At 45.3% G+C, this 23,713-nt stretch overlaps 1 protein-coding gene across 2 annotated transcripts in view; it reads left to right on the forward strand.

Annotated features, from left to right (window-relative positions):
* BCAT1 (branched chain amino acid transaminase 1) overlaps positions 1-23,713 on the forward strand; it is a 71,484-nt gene that overhangs the window by 35,985 nt on the left and 11,786 nt on the right. The window contains exons 4-10 of one of the 2 annotated variants that reach the window (XM_083402325.1): positions 1,726-1,782; positions 8,732-8,842; positions 11,199-11,318; positions 14,091-14,254; positions 16,579-16,721; positions 19,592-19,677; positions 21,337-21,477. In XM_083402325.1, the coding sequence (XP_083258451.1) occupies positions 1,726-1,782; positions 8,732-8,842; positions 11,199-11,318; positions 14,091-14,254; positions 16,579-16,721; positions 19,592-19,677; positions 21,337-21,477 (822 nt within the window). The remainder of the gene's footprint in view (positions 1-1,725; positions 1,783-8,731; positions 8,843-11,198; positions 11,319-14,090; positions 14,255-16,578; positions 16,722-19,591; positions 19,678-21,336; positions 21,478-23,713) is intronic. The other variant, XR_014502652.1, reaches the window with a different exon arrangement.

Genomic DNA, 23,713 nt, shown 5'->3' on the forward strand with positions numbered 1-23,713 from the left:
TTCCTGCAGTTGAGCTAAGTTTTTTTTTGAAGCAGGCATAAAATAAGATTTATTCTGGAGATATACTCAAAATGGTGAACGCCTCCAAGACACACGATGCATCTGGTTACATTCCTAGCCGTGCTGCATGTTGGGGTTTTAAGAATGCATGCTGTGAAATAAATAAGCAGACGTATTAAGGGAGGTTCAGACCTGTATGTACATTATTAAAAAAATGAATGACTTGCAGCTGAATGAATGAACTGACTGCCGCGAAAAGTATTGCACTTTAGATTATGACTGCACATTTTGATATCACAATAAGCCATTGGTTTATCATGATGGGAATGAGATTGCCAAATCATCAGACTTGTACTCGCCTTCTCCCCAGCACGGGCAGGATAAATTTAGAAGATTTCATTTCCGTTTTGATTAACGGTGGCTTGCTGTGTTGCCTGAACTCAACCATCTATGGTTAGCTTAACTATGGTTTGTCGGAAACAAACCAACTTCAAGCCATAGTTTGTGAAGTTGGCCAACTTCAGTTATTCCAAATTAAGACTATATCCACAGTTTGGGTTGCATAATAATGGTAATAATAATAATGATGATGATGATGAAACAGAAGCAAAAGTTTCCAGTCTCCTTATGAGCCATACCAGATGAGAAGGGGGAACATGGAAGGCTCGCATTGGCTCATTTGCATCATGATAAACTCTGGTTTATTTGTGATGTTCAAACACAGACACTATGGAAGTATTGTCTGTGATGTCTGGCCCATGCTGATTCATTTGCACACACAACTCATCATTTGATACTGCAAAAGGCAACTGATTGCGTTTGCTAATCAGCCCCTCGATTTTGCAAGCAAAACAAGCTACGCCAGTCGTTCTGCTGGACAATTAAGTAATTTATAGTGGTGCAGCACAGTTGTAGAACTTGAAGCTTTCTGCAGCAAAAAGAACTGGTAACTACCAGAAGCCAGGATGGTTCATGGTTAAGGCACCAAATGTCCAACGAGACTGAACATGTTATGCCACCATTGGTGTCAGAGCCTCAGCAAGTGCACATTTACGCTGCCAAGGAGCATGTGGAGAAAATATGGCCGTAAAGTCCTCTCCCTCTTGGACACGTTTAAAAATGTACATTTGTTCTGGCATTGCTGAACTTCCATGCTTTCCAAAGATTTAGATGGGGAAGAGAATGTGGCCCCAAACCCTTTCCCCTGAAAAACTTCTAAGCTCTCAGGAAGACAGTACTGGGCTCTCTCTATTTTTTAAATCCATTTTTGTTTTTAATTAAACATTTTAACCTCTTGCCTCCCAAAGAAGAACTCTGTGGGGGTTATTTTTTGGGGGGTGGGAGGAATTTTTTAGACTGAGGAGATCTGGATGCAGTCAGGCAGTTTTCCCCAACCTAGTGCCCTCCAAATGTTTTGTATTAAAGCTCCCATCACCTCTGATTGTCGGCCATGCAGTTGGGGCTGGTGGAAGTTGGAACCCAAAAGTTCTGGAGGTTGCCGGGTCGATAATAACTCCCCTGTTTTTATGAGGAGCAAGGAGCCACGGTGGGATCCTGGATGTTTGTCTCGCTCGCCGTAGCGTTATTGGTGTAATACGCTGTTTCTCAAATCTTCATTGCTAATAACCAATATGCTCTTTTTAATATATACATATTTTCCCCCCTATTTTTTATTTTTATTTTTATTTTCCCCCTTTTACCTTTGTTGCACCATGTTTCCTCTAGCCAAGAGGACTGACAGAGGCGAAACTGCTCCAAATGCTATGGCTCAATGAATATACAGTGGGTATAACACAACATGACAATGATGCTTTTGGCATTCCTCCCCCCCATCTCACCCCACCCACGTCTCTCTGCATTTCTTGTGATCCGTGACCCCCCCCCCCCCGCCCATGATAATCCTGGCTCTGCAGGCTACGTGGTCTAGCTCGTGTGTTGCAGACGCACAGCAGATGTCAGATTATTACTGTTTGTTTGTGTGTGTGAATGAATGTATGGATGCCGCCATCAAGAATGAGCCTAAACTAGCCTTTCCGATATTGTCTTCATTTAGAAAATAGATGTACCGCTTAAGGAGGTATTTTTTTTGGGGGGGGGGAGGTAAAAACGCTTAAGCATTTAAAATCAAAATCCAGTAAACTCTTTATCCCTGCGTCTGGCTTCCATGAAACCTGAGTGCAGCCTATACAGTGGTACCTTGGTTTGCAACCGTTTTGGATTACAACCATGTCAAACCCTGAAGTGTGTGTCCATTTTTTTGGATTACAACCCATTTTTTAAATTATTACAACCTTTTTTGGGGGGGGAGGCCCCATTGGCGAAAGTGCGCCCTGGGTTACAACCTGTTTTGGTTTACAACTGGACCTCCGGGACGGATTACGGTTGTAAACCAAGGTATCACTGTAATGGTGCTCTTTTAGATAGGAGAAACCATTTTAGGGGTGTATTTTAGCAGTGACCTTTATTCAAACCAATGCAGTACAATCAGATAATAGAAATAAAGATCAGAATACAATCAAAATGCAGGAAAAACCCCATCATGTATTATAGGAAAGTCAGCAATTGAACAGGATAAGCCACACAACCATCCACTTAGACCTTGGTGAACAACTGATTTTTAGGAGGTGTTTGGTGCATCTGACAGGTCCAACTAGTCTGCTTTTCATATGTGATGAGTAAAGTCCTATTCAGGCATAAGCACACGGGCCCAAAGTGGGGATGGGGCATGGACACAAACCCCACCCCCAACAGTGCTGGTGCCCCATAAGAAGACCCCTGCTGTGTGAGGCCAAAGGTCTAGCGTCAAACCTGCAAGCAGGATCTGAGATCTCCTCTCCTGTGGCTTCCAGCAGTTGAAATTCAGAAGCATTTATGCCCGGAACCATGGAGACAGGAGAGCATAGCCGGCATGGCTAGTAGCCTCCATGAATTTGTCCGATCCCTTTTTAAAGCCGTCCACGTTGGTGGCCGTCGTTGCACCTCGTGGGAGTAAATTCCATGCATTTTAACTGTCGGCTGCATGAAGAACCACTTCGTTTTGTCTGTCCTTCATTGGGTAGCCACAGCCTCTAGTATTATGCAAGAGGGATTGAAGGGGGTGTGTGTGTTTAAAACCTTAAAGGTAAAAAAGGCAAAGGACCGTTGGATGGTTAAGTCCAGTCAAAGGCGACTATGGGGTTGCGGCACTCATCTCACTTTCAGGCCGAGGGAGCCGGCGTTTGTCCACAGACAGCTTTCCATGTCCTGTGACCAGCATGACTAAACTGCTACTGGCGCACGGAGGACCGGGACGAGTGCCAGAGCTCACGGAAACACTGTTTACCTTCTCGCCACAGGGGTACCTATTTATGTACTTGCACTGGCATACTTTCGAACTCTTAGGTTGGCAGGAGCTGGGACAGAGCAACGACTCTGTGGTCTAAACAACTGAGCCTCTTGGGCCTGCTGATCAGAAGGTAGGCGGTTCGAATCCCCGCAATGGGGTGAGCTCCCGTTGAGCCGCAACCCCATAGTCGCCTTTGAGTGGACTTAACCGTCCAGCGGTTCTTTACCTTTTATCTAAAACCTTGTCTCTATCTACTTTCTTCACAACATACTTTTTTGCACCAATATCATACCCCACGGATTCGCTTTTACCCCTAACTAAAAATTAAGGGGAGGGGGATGGGAGACTGGAAATTGAAAGTGAAGGTCTGAAGGCAGTTTCTGTGCATTGAAAATCCTGTTTCGGACCCTCGCTTAGAACATGGGGCTGGCATGCCCAGGGATGGTGAGATGGGATTTGCATTTTTTGCCCAAATCCCCTCCCCACTTTTAGCCCACAGACTTAGGAAAGAATGCCTGAATAGGACCTGAGTGGGGGGACTTCCAAGTAAACATGCGTGCCCTGTGTAAAATTAAAGTAATAACTCCGAGCTTTTCTGGCCGGTTGCCTAGGCAACTATGCAAGTAGCTGTTTATAAGCTAGCATCGTAACAGGCTTTGGCCTAATGTAACACTTTAAAGACTGTCACCTCCCCATTGGGCTGTTTGAGAGATACACCAGGGGTATCTTCTTAATGGTATTTTTATTTTAAAAGCGTTTCTAACCTACTAAAAACAAAGTGAATAAACAGTATGAAAGAGCGGCATTAGAATATGAAAAACCTGGAAGAATAAGCTTGTCTTCACTGGGAACCTAAAAGCTAACATTAGAGTTGTTCACACATTACGGATGTATCTGTGTACACAAATGGTTCAGCTGTACACAAATACTATACCTTCACGTGTAACGTTCAGTGGCTGTGCATCCGGTGTACCTGTGTAAACAATAGCTGAGCTGTGCAAACAGGATACACACAAACGCTACACTCGAGATGTGTAGGGGGCAGTTTGTCCCTAGGTCCAATGTAACGTGAGAATAGCCCCACCGATGGAGCAGGATAGGTGTTCCCAGAGAGATTATTCCGCAACAGGGGTCAGTGCTGACCTGAGACACAGCACTAAATGGCACACCCCCCTAAAAAAAACCCCACCCGCAAATAAATCAAGGTACATAATACTCGAGGCCTGTCAAGTTATTTTGGCAGCTGAGGCAGAAAATCCCACAGGCGACTCTGTCCTTCCCAGACAGTAGAAACATTATACAGTGGTACCTCGGTTTAAGAATGATTCGGTTTATGAACTCCACAAAACTGGAAATATTGTCCCAGTTTGCAAACTTTACCTCGGTCTAAGAACACAATCCAAACAGTCGAAGGGCACTGGCGGTGGGAGGCCTCATTAGGGAAAGCGCGGCTCGGTTTAAGAACGGTTTCGGTTTAAGAACGGACTTCCGGTACGGATTAAGTTCGTAAACCCAGGTACCACTGTATATTGAATAGCAAGTTGCTCCTCTTTAATGGTACCCAAATCAGCTGCTTGGGGCAGCCCCTCACTCTGCCCAATAGCAGGGCTGGCCTGATCCAGGTGTCATAACTAAGAAGGCCACTTGCTTAGTTTCCGCAGGAGCAGGGTCTGCACAAACTGGTTTGTCTGATAACAAAATGACAGCTTTCCTTGGGGATTTCTGTTTGTTATCCACCCCCCCCCCCCCAAAAAAAAAAGATGGAATGGGTGGCTTGCAGATAGGCAGGGCGCTTGCAGATTTCCAAAACAAAGGAAATGTGGCGCTTCAAAAGACAACCTGCACTTGCAGACCCTCTCAGGTGTTAAGATCAGGGACGGTCCTCTCTAACCTCTGACACCTCAGAGAGGGAGAGAGAGAGAGATTTTGAGGATGCACCTTATTATTTTGATGCTAACTCATTTTAACTTATTTTTTAATATTGTATCTTTTAAATTGTTGTAACCCCTCCTTTTTTTAAAAAAAGATTTTGGTAAGAATTTTCACAAGTTGTAATCCACCCTGGGACTTTTGTGGTGAAGAAATCTACTGATGATCATAATTTAGGAATAGTTACTCTGGTTGAAATAGATGCACAGAATTGTTGACTCAGAAGGGACCCCACGGGTCATCTAGTCCAACCCCTGCAAGGCCTCCACCCATATGAACTGGTGGCAACATGAGAACAGCTCCTCATTTGTGGAATGCTTTTCCCAGGGAGACTCACCTGATGTCTTCCTTACTTATCTTTGTGTGCCAGGCAAAAATATTTCTCTTCTCCCAAGCCTTTGACTCATTAAACAATCTATGCCCTTTAAAAAAAATAATTGGGAGGGGGGTTACTGTTTTTGTTTACTACTACGTTATGTATTTTTGTGTTTGTGTACTGTAAACCACCTTGTAATTCCCAGATGAAGAAGGGCTGTATAGAAATAATAATAATAATAATAATAATAATAATAATAATAATAATAATAGAATCCCTGGCAGATGGTCAACTTACCTCTTTAAAAAACCCCAATGAAGGTAGAGTCCACCACCTCTTGTGGGAGTCTGTTCCACTGTCAAACAGTTCTTACAGTCAGAAAGTTCTTCCTGAAGTTTAGTCGGAATCTCCTTCCTTGTAACTTGAAACCATTGGTTTGGGTCCTACACTCTGGAGCAACAGGAAAAAAGCTTGCTCCATCTTCCGTGTGACAGTCCTTCAGCTATATCTCCTCTCAGTCTTCCTCTTCTAGAGAAAAACAGAACAAAACCAGAAACACAATACATTTTACCATAGTTGTGGAAAGCTGTGCTTAGCTGACTGTGTGGCTTGCTCAGTCAGCTGGCCAATAACTATTATTATTATTATTATTATTATTATTATTATTATGTGCTACTTGTTGATGGACAACCTCAAGGGCCCATGCTGGTCTTCCATCTTATAGTTCTTTATCTTTAAACTGGCGGTGGACCAGGCAGCCCTTCAATAGAAGGTGCCTTCAAATGGAAGTCCTAGCCCCTGGAGCAGGAGAAAATGAGTTTGCTCCATCCCCCATGGCACAGTCCTTTAGATCTCTGAAGATGGTTATCATATCTCCTCTCAGTCTCCTCTTTTCCAGGCTAAACATACCCCACTCAACTGTTCCCCATAAAGCTTGGTTTCCAAAGCCTTAATCATCTTGGTTGTCCTCATCTGCACACATTGCAGCTTGTCAGCATCCTTCTTAAATTGTGGTGGCCAGAACTGGACACGGTACTACAGGTGTGTTCTCATCAAGGCAGAATAGAGTGGTTCTATTATTTCCCTTGACCTGGACACTATACTTCCATTGATGCAGCTTAGAATAGCATTAGCTGGGGGTTTTTTGCTGCTGCGTCGCACTGTGGACTCATGTTAAGCATGTGGTCCACTAAGACCCCTAGATCCTTTTCACATGTACAACTCGTAATCTAAGGAAAGGTTCAGGCTGTTCCAATCTGAAGTGAGATTTGTTTGTGGGACTTCTATGACCTAGCCAGGACACTTCACCAGCTCCCATGCCCAGCTCTGATTTTGTTGCGGTGGAAAAATCCCTCTCTCTGCTGTTTTCAGTTTAGTCATCCTGCCCGGAACTCCCCACTGGTTTTTCCTCTTAGCTACTGAAAAGGCTGACTTGGGCACTGCGGGATTTTTGAGATGTTTCCCATCCTTCCAGGAACAGACAAGAAAAGGCATTGGCAAGGTCTTTTTGTCCTTGTGCAATGATTTCACTCTTGGTTTGCCTCCAAACTCTGCGAAATATTTTAGCAAAAGATATTAATAATAATAATAATAATAATAATAATAATAATAATAATAGGCAGTCTAGGGCATCTTCCGTAACAGTGCATCTAGGGTAAAATAAAATAAGATAGCTGTTCTGCTCTCTGGGTCTGTGTAAGAATTTAGGCAAGCAGTGTTTCAGACTAGGGACACCAAGACAATCCTAGTACTAGCTGCTCTCCACTTGAAAGTTTAGCTTATCTCCCTGTAGATTGGGGCGCGGCTTTGAGATATGCCAGCTTTCGTTTCTTACCAAATAAAATACGTTTCTCGCTGTCGTGATTGCTAGGATAGATATGAAACTGGTGCTTTTAAAAAAGGCAAAGATACGTTGGTGTTTTGAAGCTGAGATATGAAAAGGTTTACGAGAACTTGTTACTCCAATAAGCAAAAGCTGCACTTCTAAACATATAATATATTAAGTGTTCAGTCCCTGTAACACAGTGGGACTTACTTCTCAGTTAACGCAGCAAGGATCGCTCTGAAAACCTGCCATTTGCTGCTAAAAATGACAGTCTATATTTGCTGTTTTCTTCCCATATCACAAACATACGAGAACCAAACTAGAATTATTATTATTATTATTATTATTATTATTATTATTATTATTATTAAAATATATATGCCACCCTATACCCGCAGGTCTCAGGGAGGTTCACAGGATAAAATCACAATATTTAGTTCAGTCATAACATAAATGTGTGTACAAACTTCAGTCCTCCTGCCCTTTCATTCTCCCATTTTCTTTCCTGGCTTACTTTTTCCATGGCAAAACTGCTTGCACAATCCATAGTTTGAAATCCTGATTTCATTATGGGATGGCATGAGGCAGGGAAACCTTTTCGACAGCGGGTTAGGGGCACACATTCCCTTGAGGGTAATATTCCAGAGAGGTTGCAGGGGCAAATGTAGGGGTGGACAAAGGCAAAACTGAAGGGAGCAATGGATGCGAATTTTACCTTTGACTACATTCCAGCTTCGCAAAAACCAGAGGTTCTTACACATTCCCTCCTCCTTCCAGCCAAACAGGAGGCACTGTCACAACTCAGCTAGGCAAATTCCAGCAAGGCAAAAACACTTAAGGAGGGTGCGGGACAAGGCTTTTTTGTATATATAACTTAGCAGCCCCACTGTTTAAAAATCGGCAGGCACTGATTGAAAATTGACAGGTTAACCATGTGACTGTCTAATGATCAACCAGTTGAAGCTCACAGCCCTAGAGGGAACAGAATATCCATCAGGGTGCCAGTACTGGAAAGTCCGCGCCCCTCCCAAAAAAAGTCGGGTACATTTTTGCAGCCCTTTAATAATGTATTAGATAGTTCTTTTCTAATGTGAGAGGTGGATAAAGAGGCAGCAAACCTCATGTGTGGAATGATGCAGAAGTTGCTCAGTTTTTATTTAACGTGAACATTCTGAACATGTAAAGCTATCAATGATTTCATTTGGAATGCACATGCGTTGATTATTGCAGTATTTTATTTTACCTGTGTGTGTGCATGTTCATGTGTGTGCGATATTAATCGCTGTCTGCCGTTTCCGCTCAACTTCTCCAATTCCTCCCTTCTTGGTTCCTTTAGCTGTTCGAAGGCATGAAGGCGTACCGAGGGGTAGATGGCAAAATCCGCTTGTTCCGTCCGGGACTCAACATGGACAGGATGCTGCGGTCAGCTCTGCGGGCGACTTTGCCAGTGCGTAATGCAAGCATTTACTTTTCTTCCCCCTGCTCTTTCCCCCGCTGTGACTTTGGACAGGTTTTTTTTTTAAAGATATTTGTTAAAAGTTTTTTAGTTACAGAAAAAAAAGTGTAAAAGAAAACAGAAACAATGAAAAATTTAACAAACAATACATCAAAAATAAGAAAAAAAGAAAAAAGAACAATACATCAAAACAGCATAATAAAAAGAAAAAAGAAAACACATCCAAATTCCATATCATTATCTTTCATTTACTTGTTTCCTCGACTTCCTCACACCTCCCTTTTTTGTATTCTAGTTCAAATTAGCTAATTCAGCAAATCCCTTCCCTCTTTCTCAATTTTTTGTTCTATAATTTGTCTTAACCTAATCTAACTTTAAATTTTCCACTTTAGCCCATTAACAATCAGTTTTTGCTTAATTCTTTATCACATTTCTGCTAAAACCATATAACTTCATTCCAGTATTCTTCTAACATTCATTAATTTTGCAGTATTTCTGTAAATATACTTTAAATTTTTCCCAATCTTCTTCCATCGACTCTTCTCCCTGGTCTCGGATTCTGCCAGTCATGACTTCGGACAGTGTTTTCATCCCGACTTGTAAATCCTTTCCAAGATCGAAAGCAGTGTTTCTGCCAAGGAGATTCCTAAGAGATGGAATCAGTGAGAGACGATGCAAGATCTTGGGTTACACGGAGCTGTTTATCTGTATTCACAAAATGTTGAACGAGCTCTTATGCGACCAATATAAGGTCATATAATTGTAGAGGTAGAAGGGACTATGAGAATCATCTTGTCCAGGGGTGCCCAAAACAATAATAATAACTTATTATTTATACTCTGCCCATCTGGCTGGGCTTCCCCAGCCACTCTGGGCGGCTTCCAACAGAACACCCAAATACAATAACCTATTAAACATGAAAAGCTTCCCTAAACAGGGCTGCCTTCAGATGTCTTCTAAATGGGAGGGCGTTCCACAGGGCGGGTGCCACTACCGAGAAGGCCCTCTGCCTGGTTCCCTGTAACTTGGCTTCTCGCAGTGAGGGAACCGCCAGAAGGCCCTCGGAGTTGGACCTCTGTCCAGGCAGAATGATGGAGGTGGAGACACTCCTTCAGGTATACTGGACCGAGGCCGTTTAGGGCTTTAAAGGTCAGTACCAACACTTTGAATTGTGCTTGGAAACATACTGGGAGCCAGTGCAGGTCTTCAAGACCGGTGTTATATGGTCTCAGCGGCTGCTCCCAGTCACCAGTCTAGATGCCGCATTCTGGATTAGTTGTAGTTTCCGGGTCACCTTCAAAGGTAGCCCCACATAGAGCGCATTGCAGCGGGAGATAACTAGAGCATGCACCACCCTGGCGAGACAGTCCGCGGGCAGGTAGGGTCTCAGCCTGTGTACCAAATGGAGCTGGTAGACGGCTGGCCTGGACGCGGAATTGACCTGCGCATCCATAGACAGCTGTGAGTCCAGAATGACTCCCAGGCTGTGCACCTGGTCCTTCAGGGGCACAGTTACCCAATTCAGGACCAGGGAGTCCTCCACACCTGCCCACCTCCTGTCCCCCCAAAACAGTACTTCTGTCTTGTCAGGATTCAACCTCAATCTGTTAGCCGCCATCCATCCTCCAACCAGCTCCAGACACGCTATCCATCCTCCAACCGCCTCTGATGAAGTGAACATGTGTGAAGGCCGACCCAAGTTGTTGAGCTTTTGGGGGGATTTCACCCCAGGAAATAAACTGCCACAGGGGCCTGATTAAACCAGCCGGGGGGCTGAATTAGGCCCCCCAAACGGACTTTCGAAATGCCTGAACTAGTCCAACCCCATTCGATTCAGGAATCTTTTGCCCAGTGCGTGGCTCAAACCCACAAACCTGAGATTAAGAGTCTGAGGCTCCAGAATGGCAACACTTCAGGACCACTGGTCCTGTTAGCTAGGGATGGTGGGAGTTGTAGTCCCAAAACAGCTGGAGGGCTGAGTTTGGGGATGCCTGCTTTAATACACCTCTTGCTTGGGAAGGGGAAAATCCGTAATAAAGGAGAAATGTGAGACTCAAAGAACCTTCCCCGTACCCTCCTCCCCCAAAAAACCCCTGCAGGCATTTAAAATGTCCAGCCCAAACTCGTGCTTTAGAGATGTGTTGCACAATTGCTATGAAATCAATTAAACTGTTTTGTTTGTTGGGTGTTTAGAATCATATGACCTCCCCTGGCGTCTCATTCACTAACGGGAGTTGGAACGTCACGGCCTCTGGCTTAATAGGCTAATTAAACGTCGCGGCTGAAGTGTGCTCCCAACCAAGTTAAGGTTATTCTAAGTGCTGCCTTCTCCTGCTTTTGCTTTCAGGGATTTGACAAAGAAGAGCTTTTGGAGTGCATCCGGAAACTCGTGGAAGTCGAGAAGGAGTGGGTGCCGTACTCGACCGCCGCTAGCTTGTACATTCGCCCTACGTTAATTGGGACAGAGGTTTGTGGGAAAACTAACCTTGTTCTTTGTTTTTCTTCATTTTTGCACTGGGCATTTTTGCTAACTGAGGCCTGGTCTGAACATGGCAGCAGAATCCAGAGGCGGCAGAATGAGTTGTCCCACATTAAAACTGCAGGGTTTGGGGAGCGGTTCTCAGAATTTCCCCTCCTGTGAAAATAAATCTGTGCATTTTTTTTAGAAAAGGGGGGGGGGAGAGCACATCAAAAAGGAATATTCAATCCAGCCTATTTCTTTTTTTTTAAATAATAATATTTTATTAAGATTTTCACAAAAAGAAAAAAGAAAAATACAAAATACAAAAAATAAAAAGCAATTAAAAACAGTTCAGTCTTTCATAACATATCTTGCATTTGCTTGTTTCTCGGACCTCCCCACACCTCCCCTCTTTGTATTCCAATTCAATTTATTTATTCAGCAAATACTTTCCCTCTTCACCTTTATCTTAATCTTGATCTTAATATATTTTAGCTTTAACTTTCCACCTGTTAACATTCCATTTTTGCATATTCTTTCAAACATTATTACTAAAAACCCCTTAACCTCAATCCAACATCCTTCTAACATTCATTCAATCCAGCCTATTTCTTGCTGTGTCATTAAAAAAAGGAAAACCCTGCAAACGTTCATCTATCGCCACCTGCATTCTGAGACAGTCTATCCCGTCACCTCCTGAATTCTGCCTCCTCTTCGCTGTTGCATTTGTAGCCCAGTCCTCACTTGATGCACCTAGAAGCAGGCGTTGTGTGTTTGAATGGAAGTTAACAGCTCAAGCTCACGTGCACAGATCCTTTGTATGACCTAAAGAGCACTCAACATGTGCTGGTGTTTTCTGTTGTCCTGGGTAGGCATAATGTCTGTGCATTGTTTGAGCATAGAGGATTTCTGTGCAAGAGCAAGGTTCTGCTTTTAACCTTGCAACTTGCGGTTGCCGGCAGAGAAATCCTAATGTGCCCTATGTGAATGAATAAGTCCTACTTCACACAAAAACGCCTTCATGGATCTCTCCATGTAAAGGAAGAGGTGGTAATAATAATAATAATAATAATAATAATAATAATAATAATAATAATTATTATTATTATTATTATTATTATTATTATTATTTATACCCCATCCATTTGGCTTGGTTTCCCTAGCCACTCTGGGTGGCTCCCAACAGAACACTAAAAACAGAATAAAATGTACATGCTCTTTCCTGTAGCTGAAATGGCACTATTGTAGGAAAATCATTGTGGAGAAGAGATGTTCTCTTTTGTAAAGTTGCAGCCTCTGTATTTAGAGATAACCATAGTGCCACCTAGTGGAAATTTTTTCTCATTTCATTGCTCAGCTTGAACTTGTCCATTCTTTTTCATTTGAAGATTCATATTCTCCAGAAGGAGCCCTAGGTTCCCTTCTGTTTGGTTGCTCAGCTGTGGCATTGCAGAATATGTGTCCCCTTCTGTTGCATAGGAAGTGCTCTATTATTATTATTATTATTATTATTATTATTATTATTATTATTATTATTTATTTTTATTATTGCATTTGTACGTTGCCCTGCACCCGCAGATCTTGGGGTGGTTCACAACATAAAATTTCACTATAAAAAAATGCAAAATGCTTAATTAAAATAAGAACAAAAGCAAACCAATATGTCCCCTCCTTTCACAAACCATATGATTTTAAATCGGTATGGAAGGTGAGCCGATTAGGAAGAACTTCCTGACAGTAAGAGCTGTTCAACAGTGGAATTTGCTGCCAAGGAGTGTGGTGGAGTCTCCTTCATTGGAGGTCTTTAAGCAGAGGCTTGACAACCATATGTCAGGAGTGCTCTGATGGTGTTTCCTGCTTGGCAGGGGGTTGGACTCGATGGCCCTTGTGGTCTCTTCCAACTCTATGATTCTATGATTCTATGATTTTAAATCAATATGGAACATGTAGCAGTAGTACGTAAACCAGAGGCAATTATAAACTGGTTCTCTCCCTCCCCAAGCCTGACCTGCTCCTTCCTCCTTTAATAGTGGCTTCCTCTTCAGTGGCAAAGAGCTAAGTTTTGATTGTCATTTGCTCACTGCTGCAGATCAAACTGCTATTGGAAGGATGGGTTTGGAAGTCGGCTGCAAGGAACCTTCACCATCCAGAATCTTAAGCTAAGGGAGCCATGCCTGCCATCCAGGATACCTGAGATCAATCAATCAGGGATTGTTTGGGTCTCATCCTACTTCATTTTTGGCCCTTTTCATTCCTATCAGGCTCTCTAGACTCTAGAGTTGGAAGGGACCACAAGTGCCATCTAGTCCAACCCCCTGCAATGCAGGAATATTTTGCCCAATGTGGGGCTCGAACCCACTACCCAGAAATTGAGAGCCTCATGCTCTACCAACAGAGCTATCTCAGAACCTCTTCTTTTAAAGAAAAAATTACGGTGTGAACTAGAAGTGAACCCACTGTTCAACCGAATGGGCACCGAAGAACCAAATTTTGCATGGGGGGGGGGTCATTTTAAAAAGGGAGTTTGATACATTCATGAAAGTAAAGGGTATCAGTGGCTGCTATAGTCATGATGGTTGTAGAGGATTACCCCCAGTATAGAGCAGTTTGCCTCTGAAAAACGGCTGCAGGGAATCCCATGCAAGAGAATGCTGTTGCTGTTTGCTGGCGGGTTTCCCATAATCCTCTGTTTCACTGCTGAGAAGAGACAGGGCTTCTGGTTTGATCCAGTAGGTCCCTCCTTATGCTCTTAACGTCGCCTCTCTTTCCACTATTCAGCCATCCCTTGGAGTCAAGAAGCCGTCGAAAGCCCTCCTCTACGTCATACTGAGTCCTGTGGGCCCGTACTTTTCGAGCGGCAGCTTCAACCCCATAGCCTTATGGGCAGATCCAAAATATGTCCGAGCCTGGAAAGGAGGAACTGGGGACTGCAAGCTGGGAGGGTAAGATCATCCTGATGAAGTAACACCCATGTGACGCTAATGCTCAGTGTTCCTGACTTCTTCCTTGTAGGCATGAGAGCATTGGATTCTCATTTTCAAAATGGCGGGTGGATCATTTGGGTTCATGCCATTGGCCCACCTAGCCCTTCATTGTCCATTCCGGATGGTTGCAGCTCTCTGCGTTTCTTGGGCAGAGATATTTCCCAGCTCTCGTCACCAGAGAGTCGGAGGAGATGTCAGCGTTGGGACCAGGACATCGCTAGCCTCAGTTCACGACATGCGGACTATGCTGGAAATCACGTGCTAAGCAAGCTGCTTATCTGAGAGTGCATCAAAAACATGTCCCAGAATCCTCTGGGACACAGTATACTGCTGTTGGCCAAAACCAGTTTTTGAGCTCCAAGCTGCATGCATTTTCAAAGGGATAGATTATTGTTCCATCCGTCTAGCTCTGAAGTGTCTGGCCTGATGGGCGGTGGCTGTCCTAGGGCGTGGGCAGAGCTCCTCCACATCACCTGCTATCTGATCTCCTGGAGATGGGCAAACACCTTTTGCATGCAAAACATGGGTTATACCGGTGAACCATGGCTTCTTCTTCCATAGTTATTGTGCCTTGCAGGCACCCCCAACTGCTCTGAAAACATTGCAGTTGGCAGCAGTGCACAGTCCCAACCGCAGGATTCTCCCTACTTATGGGGCAAGCCACTCCATGGTTTTTGTATTAATCCTCCACAACCCCCCAGAACAAAAATCCTGCTAGTATCCCCTATATTAGCCATTTCTTTTGGCAAATAAAAGATTTCCTAACTGTAACAAAAGGACCACAACATCATCTTTCATTGTAAGAATTACTGGGAAGTGAAGTGCTTTGCACACACTAAATGAAAACATAAGTGCATTTTTATTATTAATTTCACAATGAGCTCATTAGTGTGGTTCACCCAACACCTGGTCTAGCCAGCCTGAACCTACGAGTCAAAGTGGGGGTTAGGGGTTCAGGACAGGGTCTCCAGATCTGAGTCAGGTCATAACAGGACTGGTTTGTTCAGGGTCTGTTTGTGTGCCATGCCATAATTGGGAACTCTGTTCTTATCGGGTAGGACCTAGGCTCAAAATGGGCCGCCTATTTTCTCGGTTCACATTAATCACAAGCTGATCTTGCAGCTGGCAGGCGTCCTTTGTGCGGTCCGTCCCAGGGTACGGGAACTCTGAGAAGCAGCCGTGTAATGGCTTGGCGGCATTGTTCCCCGGAAGCTGGTGACATCCCTGGAACGACACACTTTGCTTTCATCGGAATCAGCAAGCTTCTGCCAAGTTGAGGGGACAAGCCTGGCTGCAAATGCTCTCTCTCTCTCTTCCTTGGCTCAGGGCAAAGGCATCTGTGGCCGTCTAGCAAAATGCAGGCATTTCGGGAATGCATTTTATAGCTTCAGAGGCACGGCTGGCAGTATGCCTGACAGCAGCCTGTTGCTCCAGCCAGAAGAACTGGGCTATAGGATGGCCCAGCTGTTGATTTAGCCAGCACAGCTTGCTTGTTAGAGCACACAGGAAGTTTTTGTCCTGGGAAAAGTGGCTTGGCCATTCCTGAAATTCGCAACTGTGAATCTGATATGAGGAAGCGATTCCTCCAGGTCCTAGATTCCATTTTCTTAAGTTTAGGCAGGAGAAGAGGGGCCATAGCTTGGTCGCAGAGCATGCAAGAGGTCCCAGGTTCCTCTCCACTCCAGTTACAAGGTTGTCAATATCCGGGCTGAGTATGGGAAGACGGGTTTAATCTTAAACTACTCTGGGAACAAGGACCTCAACCTAGTAATTGTTTCAGCACTGGCAAAGACATGTTTATTTTGTTGGGATTTGGGGCAGCAGCAATGATAGTACAGTAAGCACATTTAACTTGTGCGCATTCAGTTTTATGAGCATGGCAGAAAAATATGTTTAAAATTTAAAAGGGGAGGGAGTCCTGGGAAAAATGACTTGAGCAGTCACACATGCCATTGAACCCAGTGGCTTTTGAATATACATGGTTTTGGCTTCAGTTCCCAAACCATAAGCCCCTCGTGAATTGTGGGATTACCGTATATTATATTGTCAAACCAGTTTTTGTAATTTTGTGTTTCTTTGCTTGCTTGCAAATCACTTTTTAGTGGGAAGCGATATGCAACTTTAACGAACCTAATCTTAACTACTGTGGCATGAAGGCCTCCCCTGTTGTTTTATAATGGCAATGGTGCCTACCTCAGAGGTGCCGGAACTGAGTTCTAGTGAATTCTGGCTGAAAAAGGGCCCTGACCTTATCCTGCCCGTTTCCCTCTTGTTTCCAAAAGGAACTACGGCTCCTCTATCTATGCCCAGCGGGAAGCCATGGAATTAGGCTGCCAGCAGGTTCTCTGGCTGTACGGAGACGACCATCAGATTACGGAAGTCGGGACCATGAATCTCTTCCTGTACTGGCGAAATGAAGATGGAGGTACAGTGGCCAGCCATGTTTAACCAACACCATATGTTTTCCCTCAGCCCTGACAGGCCTAGTTGTGGCAAATAAAATGGCTGCCTGGCCCTTGAGCCTCAAGTGCCTGTTTGGGCCATGAAGTTTCCTCTGAAGCAGAGCAGTTTCAGGAATATTTTAGGAGAGCAGCAGTATTAGTATACAGTGGTACCTCGGGTTAAGTACTTAATTCGTTCCGGAGGTCCGTTCTTAACCTGAAGCTGTTCTTAACCTGAAGCACCACTTTAGCTAATGGGACCTCCTGCTGCCACCATGCCGCCGAAGCACGATTTCTGCTCTCATCCTGAAGCAAAGTTCTTAACCTGAAGCACTATTTCTGGGTTAGTGGAGTCTGCAACCTGAAGCGTATGTAACCTGAAGCGTATGTATCCTGAGGTACCACTGTAGGTCAGCCGTCCCTATTCTGTTGGACTCCTGACGCTTTGAACTATTAGCGCTCACCAGCCGCAGCAAGCACAATAAGTTAAAAATTCTTAATTCTCCCCTGTGCCGTTTTCCTTTGAGCCTGAATAAAGGTTTTGGGGGGTTTCAGTGCAGAGTTGCTTGTACTGGCAAAAGTGAAACCAAACGCCTTTGGCTTCCCAAAGCACATGTGGGGTGTGAACGGCTGCTGCCCACATTTTAGCAGTGACGAGGGAACGAAGCCATATGGGGAATGGGTTTGGCTGCAGATCACAGGAAAACCGAGCGCTCTTTGGCTCAGCAGCTGACACACATTGCCACCTTCTCGGGCTGGTACCAAAGGAAGCAGATGTTGCTCTAGTCAGAGCTAGGCTGGTGGGCATGGTTTGCTCAGTCAGTGAGAATTTGCCTATCAAAGGGGGTTTTTAACGGTTCACGGGCTCCCCGCTCTCTGGCAGCTGGCCTGGCGAGGCATCGAAATAGCACAAGCCCCTTGAAAGCTCGTTTGCAGCTTTGGCTGCATGGCAAAGCAGGGGATCTCAGTGTGAGCATCAAGCAAAGGAGGCAAGCTAGCCAGGTCCTCTTTTTCTCAAGAGAGAGGATGCACCGCAGATAGGAAACCTATAGTCTTTGAGTACAGAGAGAGGTCATATGTGTGTGTGTAGAAACTAAGGACTCAGCTACGTTAGTAAGGAAACAGAGATTTGAATGCGCTATAAACATGCAACACAAGATGGCGCCAGAGAGCAGGAAATTTTAGAACTCGATTTTCCATAGAGGTTTTTTCTTTTGTAATAACAATCTGATTACAGTGGTACCTCAGGTTACGGACGCTTCAGTTGCAGACGCTTCAGGTTACAGACTCCGCTAACCTGGAAGTAGTACCTCGTTTTTTGTGTGTCTGTCTCCAGGCACTGCGGTCGTCTGAAAGGGATTCCTTGATGTTGCTGGCCTTCATGTCACTTCTGCAGACATCTTTGTAAAACCGAGTTGGTCTGCCAACGGGCCTGGTGCCTGAAGCCAGCTCCCCATAGAGCAGCCTTTCTCAACCTGTGGTCCCCCAGATGTTGGACTACAACTCCCATCATCCCTGAGCTCTGGTCTTGCTAGCTAGGGGTGATGGGAGTTGTAGTTCAACATCATCTGGGGACCCACAGGTTGAGAAATGCTGCCATAGAGCATGTCCTTGAGGATCCTGCCATCTTCCATTCTACCAACATGACCAAGCCAGCGTTGATGCCGCTATTAAGTTTTCTTGGCCAAGGAAGATTTGCTAGGTAGGGACCTTGTTTCCACCCTGTGGTTCCCAGATCAAAAGCTTCCACCAACTTCCTTTATCGTGCAATTTGTTCAGGCAATCATGCAGAGAATCAGGACAACGAAGCGACTTGAAAGCCAATCTACAAGCTTTGGCTAAATAAGAAGCTCACTTATCTTTCATTAAAGGACAGATCACCGATGTCAGATTCAAGAGGAAGAACATTAAAGTGCAGAGTCTCGTTTTATCGCTTACGGAGTTGGAAACGTCTTTCTTTTTCCTTGCAAGCGAAGCTGTGGGCTGCATTTTCACCAAGTCCTGATTAAAATTCACCATTGTGCAGATAAGCACTGCTCTGGAGGGGACAGCGCAGAAATCAGGTGGCCTAAAACAGCGGCGGGAAATATTCTTTTTCTTCTGGAGGGCGGCATTCGCTTCATGCACAACTTGGGGGGGGGGGCATGTCAGCAGGTGGGGCCAGGTGTATAAATGGGCAGAGCAATGGATGCGACTCCTGCTTCTGTTGTTGTTTAGTCGTTTAGTCATGTCTGACTCTTCATGGACCAGAGCACGCCAGGCACTCCTGTCTTCCACTGCCTCCTGCAGTTTGGTCAAACTCATGCTGGTAGCTTCGAGAACACTGTCCAACCATCTCATCCTCTGTCGTCCCCTTCTCCGTGTGCCCTCCATCTTTCCCAACACCTGTGTTTTTGTGTTGTATTTTATGTTATGAACCATCCTGAGATCTGCGGGTGAAGTTGCGGTATACAAATTTATTAAATAACAATAACAAACCCTCAGAAATCTAGGAGAAAGGTAGATTGGGGTCAGATTCTGCCTGACAAACCAAGGATTTCATGGTATCACCCATCCATACCAGAAGTCAAAATGTTTCATCCTTCCCAATGTCTTATTCCATTGTCATTTTTTTAACAACAACAACAACAACAACACACACACACACACACACACACACACACCTCAGTATAGAGTTGGAAAGGACCCTGAGGATCTAGCCCAACCCTTTGCAACGCAGGAATACGCAGCTGTCCCAGACAGGTATCGAACCTGTAACCTTGGCGTTATTAGCACCACACTCTAACTGAGCTATCCAGTCACGTCTGGGCACTAGTTTCTTTCAATGCTGATCTACCGTGTTTTGTATTGACAGAAGATGAGCTGGCGACCCCACCCCTAGACGGCATCATTCTTCCTGGCGTGACAAGACAGAGCATTTTGGATTTGGCGAGCAAGTGGGTAGGTGCCCACTGTGTCTTTTGCTTCCAGGTTTTGACATCTATCTAATAATAGTAATGATATTATAATATTTTTTTATTTATACCCTGCCCTTCCCAGTTCAGAAAACTGGGCTCAGGGCAGTTAACAACAAATTTATAACACTTAATTGATGAAAACAAAAAAACAGCATAAAATACAGTATAAAACGTGAATAACAATAAATTCAGAATTCAAAAATCAATTTAGGGGGGAAATCCATCCAATAAACATTAGATGATCACCAGGGCTAGCTGGCTAAATTAGTCCTATTTGAGCCAGCGAGGAGACCAGGGGAGAATTAGCTGTGGGAACCCAGAGCGGGTAATCTTCATAAGAAGGGGAGGAGGGGGAAGGAAGGGGAATAAAACATCAGGCTAAGTTCAAATTGAAAGCCAGGCTGAATAGCTCTGTCTTACAAGCCCTGCAGAAGGAGGTTAAATCCTGCAGGGCCCTGGTCTCATGGGACAGAGCATTCCACCAGGTCGGAGCCATCACTGAGAAGGCCCTGGCCCTGGTGGAGGATAATCTGACTTCCTTAGGGCCTGGGACCTCTAAACTATGATTATTCATGGACCTTAAGGTCCTGTGCGGGGCAGACCAGGAGAGGCAGTCCCGTAAATAAAAAGGTAAAGGTACCCCTGACCGTATGGGCCAGTCTTGACAGACTCTAGGGTTGTGCGCCCATCTCACTCAAAGAGGCCAAGAGCCAGCGCTGTCCGAAGACACTTCCGGGTCACGTGGCCAGCATGACATCGCTGCTCTGGCGAGCCAGAGCCGCACACGGAAATGCCGTTTACCTTCCCGCTAGTAAGCGGTCCCTATTTATCTACTTGCACCCAGGGGTGCTTTCGAACTGCTAGGTTGGCAGGCGCTGGGACCGAACAGCGGGAGCGCACCCCGCCGCGGGGATTCGAACCGCCGACCTTTCGATCGGCAAGCCCTAGGCACTGAGGCTTTAACCCACAGCGCCACCCGCGTCCCAGATACAAGTCCCGTAAATACAAGGGCCCTAAGCCACAAAGTAGTGGCTAGTAGTAGCTGTTAGTCTCTTAAGCCAGGCTCCCATTCCCCCAAGCCTCCGGCACTGAAATCACGCTTGGGAAGCTTAACTCTTGCCTCCCCAGCTACAATTTCCAGGAAGATCACCCCCTGCTTTAGGCTTAGGGTGGGGTGGGGGTGGGGAGCAAAAAGACATTTTTTCAAGTCTGGATGCCGGAGGGAACGAGGGGAATCGGTGTGTGTGCATGTGTGTGCAATTGCAGCATGTCCGTGGTACCTACAACACTTTTTTTCCAGTTTGCAAATGTGGTGACCTCTGTTCTGAGCCGTTCTGCAAACTCAGGGAACATCTTCCGAGCTGCTGCTCAAGCTATAGGCTGTGATCCGTTTGGTGAGCAGAAGGAAGACTGCATTGCACTCTTGCTTCCAGCGAGCAACCAAACACCACAATCCCTATCAAGCTGGCCTGTAAGATTTCATGGGCGCTTTCTCATCTTGATAAGGAATTAATTAAGCGCCCATTTGGAGGCACTGTGCCGTGTTTCTATAAGTAAGCTATTCGCTTTTTAAGCAACGGAAATGGATCTTCATAATTTAGTAACGCTTTCTTTGGCTCCTCCCCTTTCTACCTTGTCACAGGGAGAATTCAAGGTGTCAGAGCGATACGTCACCATGAGCGACCTGATAGCTGCTTTGAAGGAAAATCGAGTGAAGGAGATGTTTGGTGCTGGGACGGCTTGCGTTGTGTGCCCCATTTCTACAATATTATACCTTGGCGAGGTGAGGGCGAGCGCTCTTTTTCAGCTTCGCAAAGCAGGATTGTTGACCATGTGTCAGGGATTTCCCAAGGAGATCCGTAAAGGAATTGTAGTTGGTCTTATATTTCACTTTTCACCATCTAGCTCTCAAATCAGCTTCCTTATGGAACTTTGGAAGAACTCTAGTTAAACACTGTTAACAGCTCAGAAGGGAGGCCCTGTTTCCTAACTTAGAATCTCGCTGACCAGTAGGGGTGTTAAGAAGGCATCGTTTACGATTCCCGCATTGGACTAGATCACCCCCATGGTCCCTTTCAACTCTACAATCTTAGGATCCCATGATCTGTTCAGCCCTCTACATGTGGCACGCAGCACTGCTTCCACACAGCTGCAGTTCGTCTTCTGCCAAAAACGACGCTATTCTTCTTGCTGTGGCAAAGCTATGTAACTTTTGACACATGTTGCACTGAGGGTTATCAGGAAGTCAGCCCTAGGGATGTTTTCGAAGTTGTCCCATGCCAGCAAGCTGGTTTCCTCAGCTTCTTAACACTCAGATTACCTTTTGCTTGTGTTGATAATTTAAATAAATAAACGAACAAACCTCCTTGGGCACCTTGGAAGAAAGGTGGCATATAAATCCGATAGATGAATAAATAAATAAACAAGTCTGTCGCTATCCGAAAAATTCTCCCTGGAGTACAGACCTTTGCATGGGCTGTGGTTCCACCTGCTGTCCAAATGCAGGAAATGCACCTTCAAGTCAAGGAAGTAGGCATTGCCGGATTCACAGAATGCTGTGTGAGATAGTAAGTCTGCTGGCTTGAGTTTGCTAGCTGATGTAACTGCAATGCTTTCTATGGAAGTTCTGGGTCAGAAAGATTCAGCAGCAATGTGCTGTCAGTTGACTGGCTGTCATCGGTTTAAAAGGGAAACCTGTCCAGCAATAAGGGGTGGTGTAGAGGAGTGTGGTCAGAGAGAGAGAGTTATTTGCTTTAAGGTGCAGCCAGGTACTCTGTTTGACTGTATGAACTGCTCGTGTATTATAGCCTGTAGATATTTGTGTATATAGCTCACAATAAATATACAGTGGTACCTCGGGTTAAGAACTTAATTCGTTCTGGAGGTCCGTTCTTAACCTGAAACTGTTCTTAACCTGAAGCACCACTTTAGCTAAATAATAATAATAATAATAATAATAATAATAATAATAATAATAATAATAATATATTTGTACCCCGCCCATCTGGCTGGGTTTCCCCAGCCACTCTGGGCGGCTTCCATAGAAACCAAAAATACACTAAAATATCACAGATTAAAAACTTCCCTGAACAGGGCTGCCTTCAGATGTCTTCTGAATGTCAGGTAGTTATTTATCGCTTTGACATCTGATGGGAGGGCGTTCCACAGAGCGGGCGCCACTACCGAGAAGGCCCTCTGCCTGGTTCACTGTAGCTTTGCTTCTCGCAATGAGGGAACTGCCAGAAGGCCCTCGGCGCTGGACCTCAGCGTCCGGGCGGAACGATGGGGGTGGAGATGCTCCTTCAGGTATACTGGGCCGAGGCCGTTTAGGGCTTTAAAGGCCAACACCAGCACTTTGAATTGTGCTTGGAAACGTACTGGGAGCCAGTGTAGGTTTTTCAAGACTAGTGTTATGTGGTCTCGGCGGCAGCCCGCAGTCACCAGTCTAGCTGCCGCATTCTGGATTAGTTGTAGTTTCCGTGTCACCTTCAAAGGTAGCCCCACGTAGAGCGCATTGCAGTAGTCCAAGCGGGAGATAACTAGAGCATGCACCACTCTGGCGAGACAGTCCGCGGGCAGGTAGGGTCTCAGCCTGCGTACCAGGTGGAGTTGGTAGACAGCTGCCCTGGATACAGAATTGACCTGCGCCTCCATGGACAGTTGTGAGTCCAAAATGACTCCCAGGCTGCACACCTGGTCCTTCAGGAGCACAGTTACCCTATTCAGGACCAGGGAGTCCTCCACACCAGCCCGCTCCCTGTCCCCCAAAAACAGTACTTCTGTCTTGTCAGGATTCAACTTCAATCCATTAGCCACCATCCATCCTCCAACCGCCTCCAGGCACTCACACAGGACCTTCACCGCCTTCACTGGTTCTGATTTGAAAGAGAGGTAGAGCTGGGTATCATCTACCTATTGATGGACACCCAGTCCAAACCCCCTGATGATCTCTCCCAGCGGCTTCATATAGATGTTAAAAAGCATGGGGGAGAGGACGGAACCCTGAGGCACCCCACAAG

This window comes from Podarcis tiliguerta (genome assembly GCF_965153285.1).
Source record: "Podarcis tiliguerta genome assembly, chromosome: 10".
Taxonomy (NCBI): Eukaryota; Metazoa; Chordata; class Lepidosauria; order Squamata; family Lacertidae; genus Podarcis; species Podarcis tiliguerta.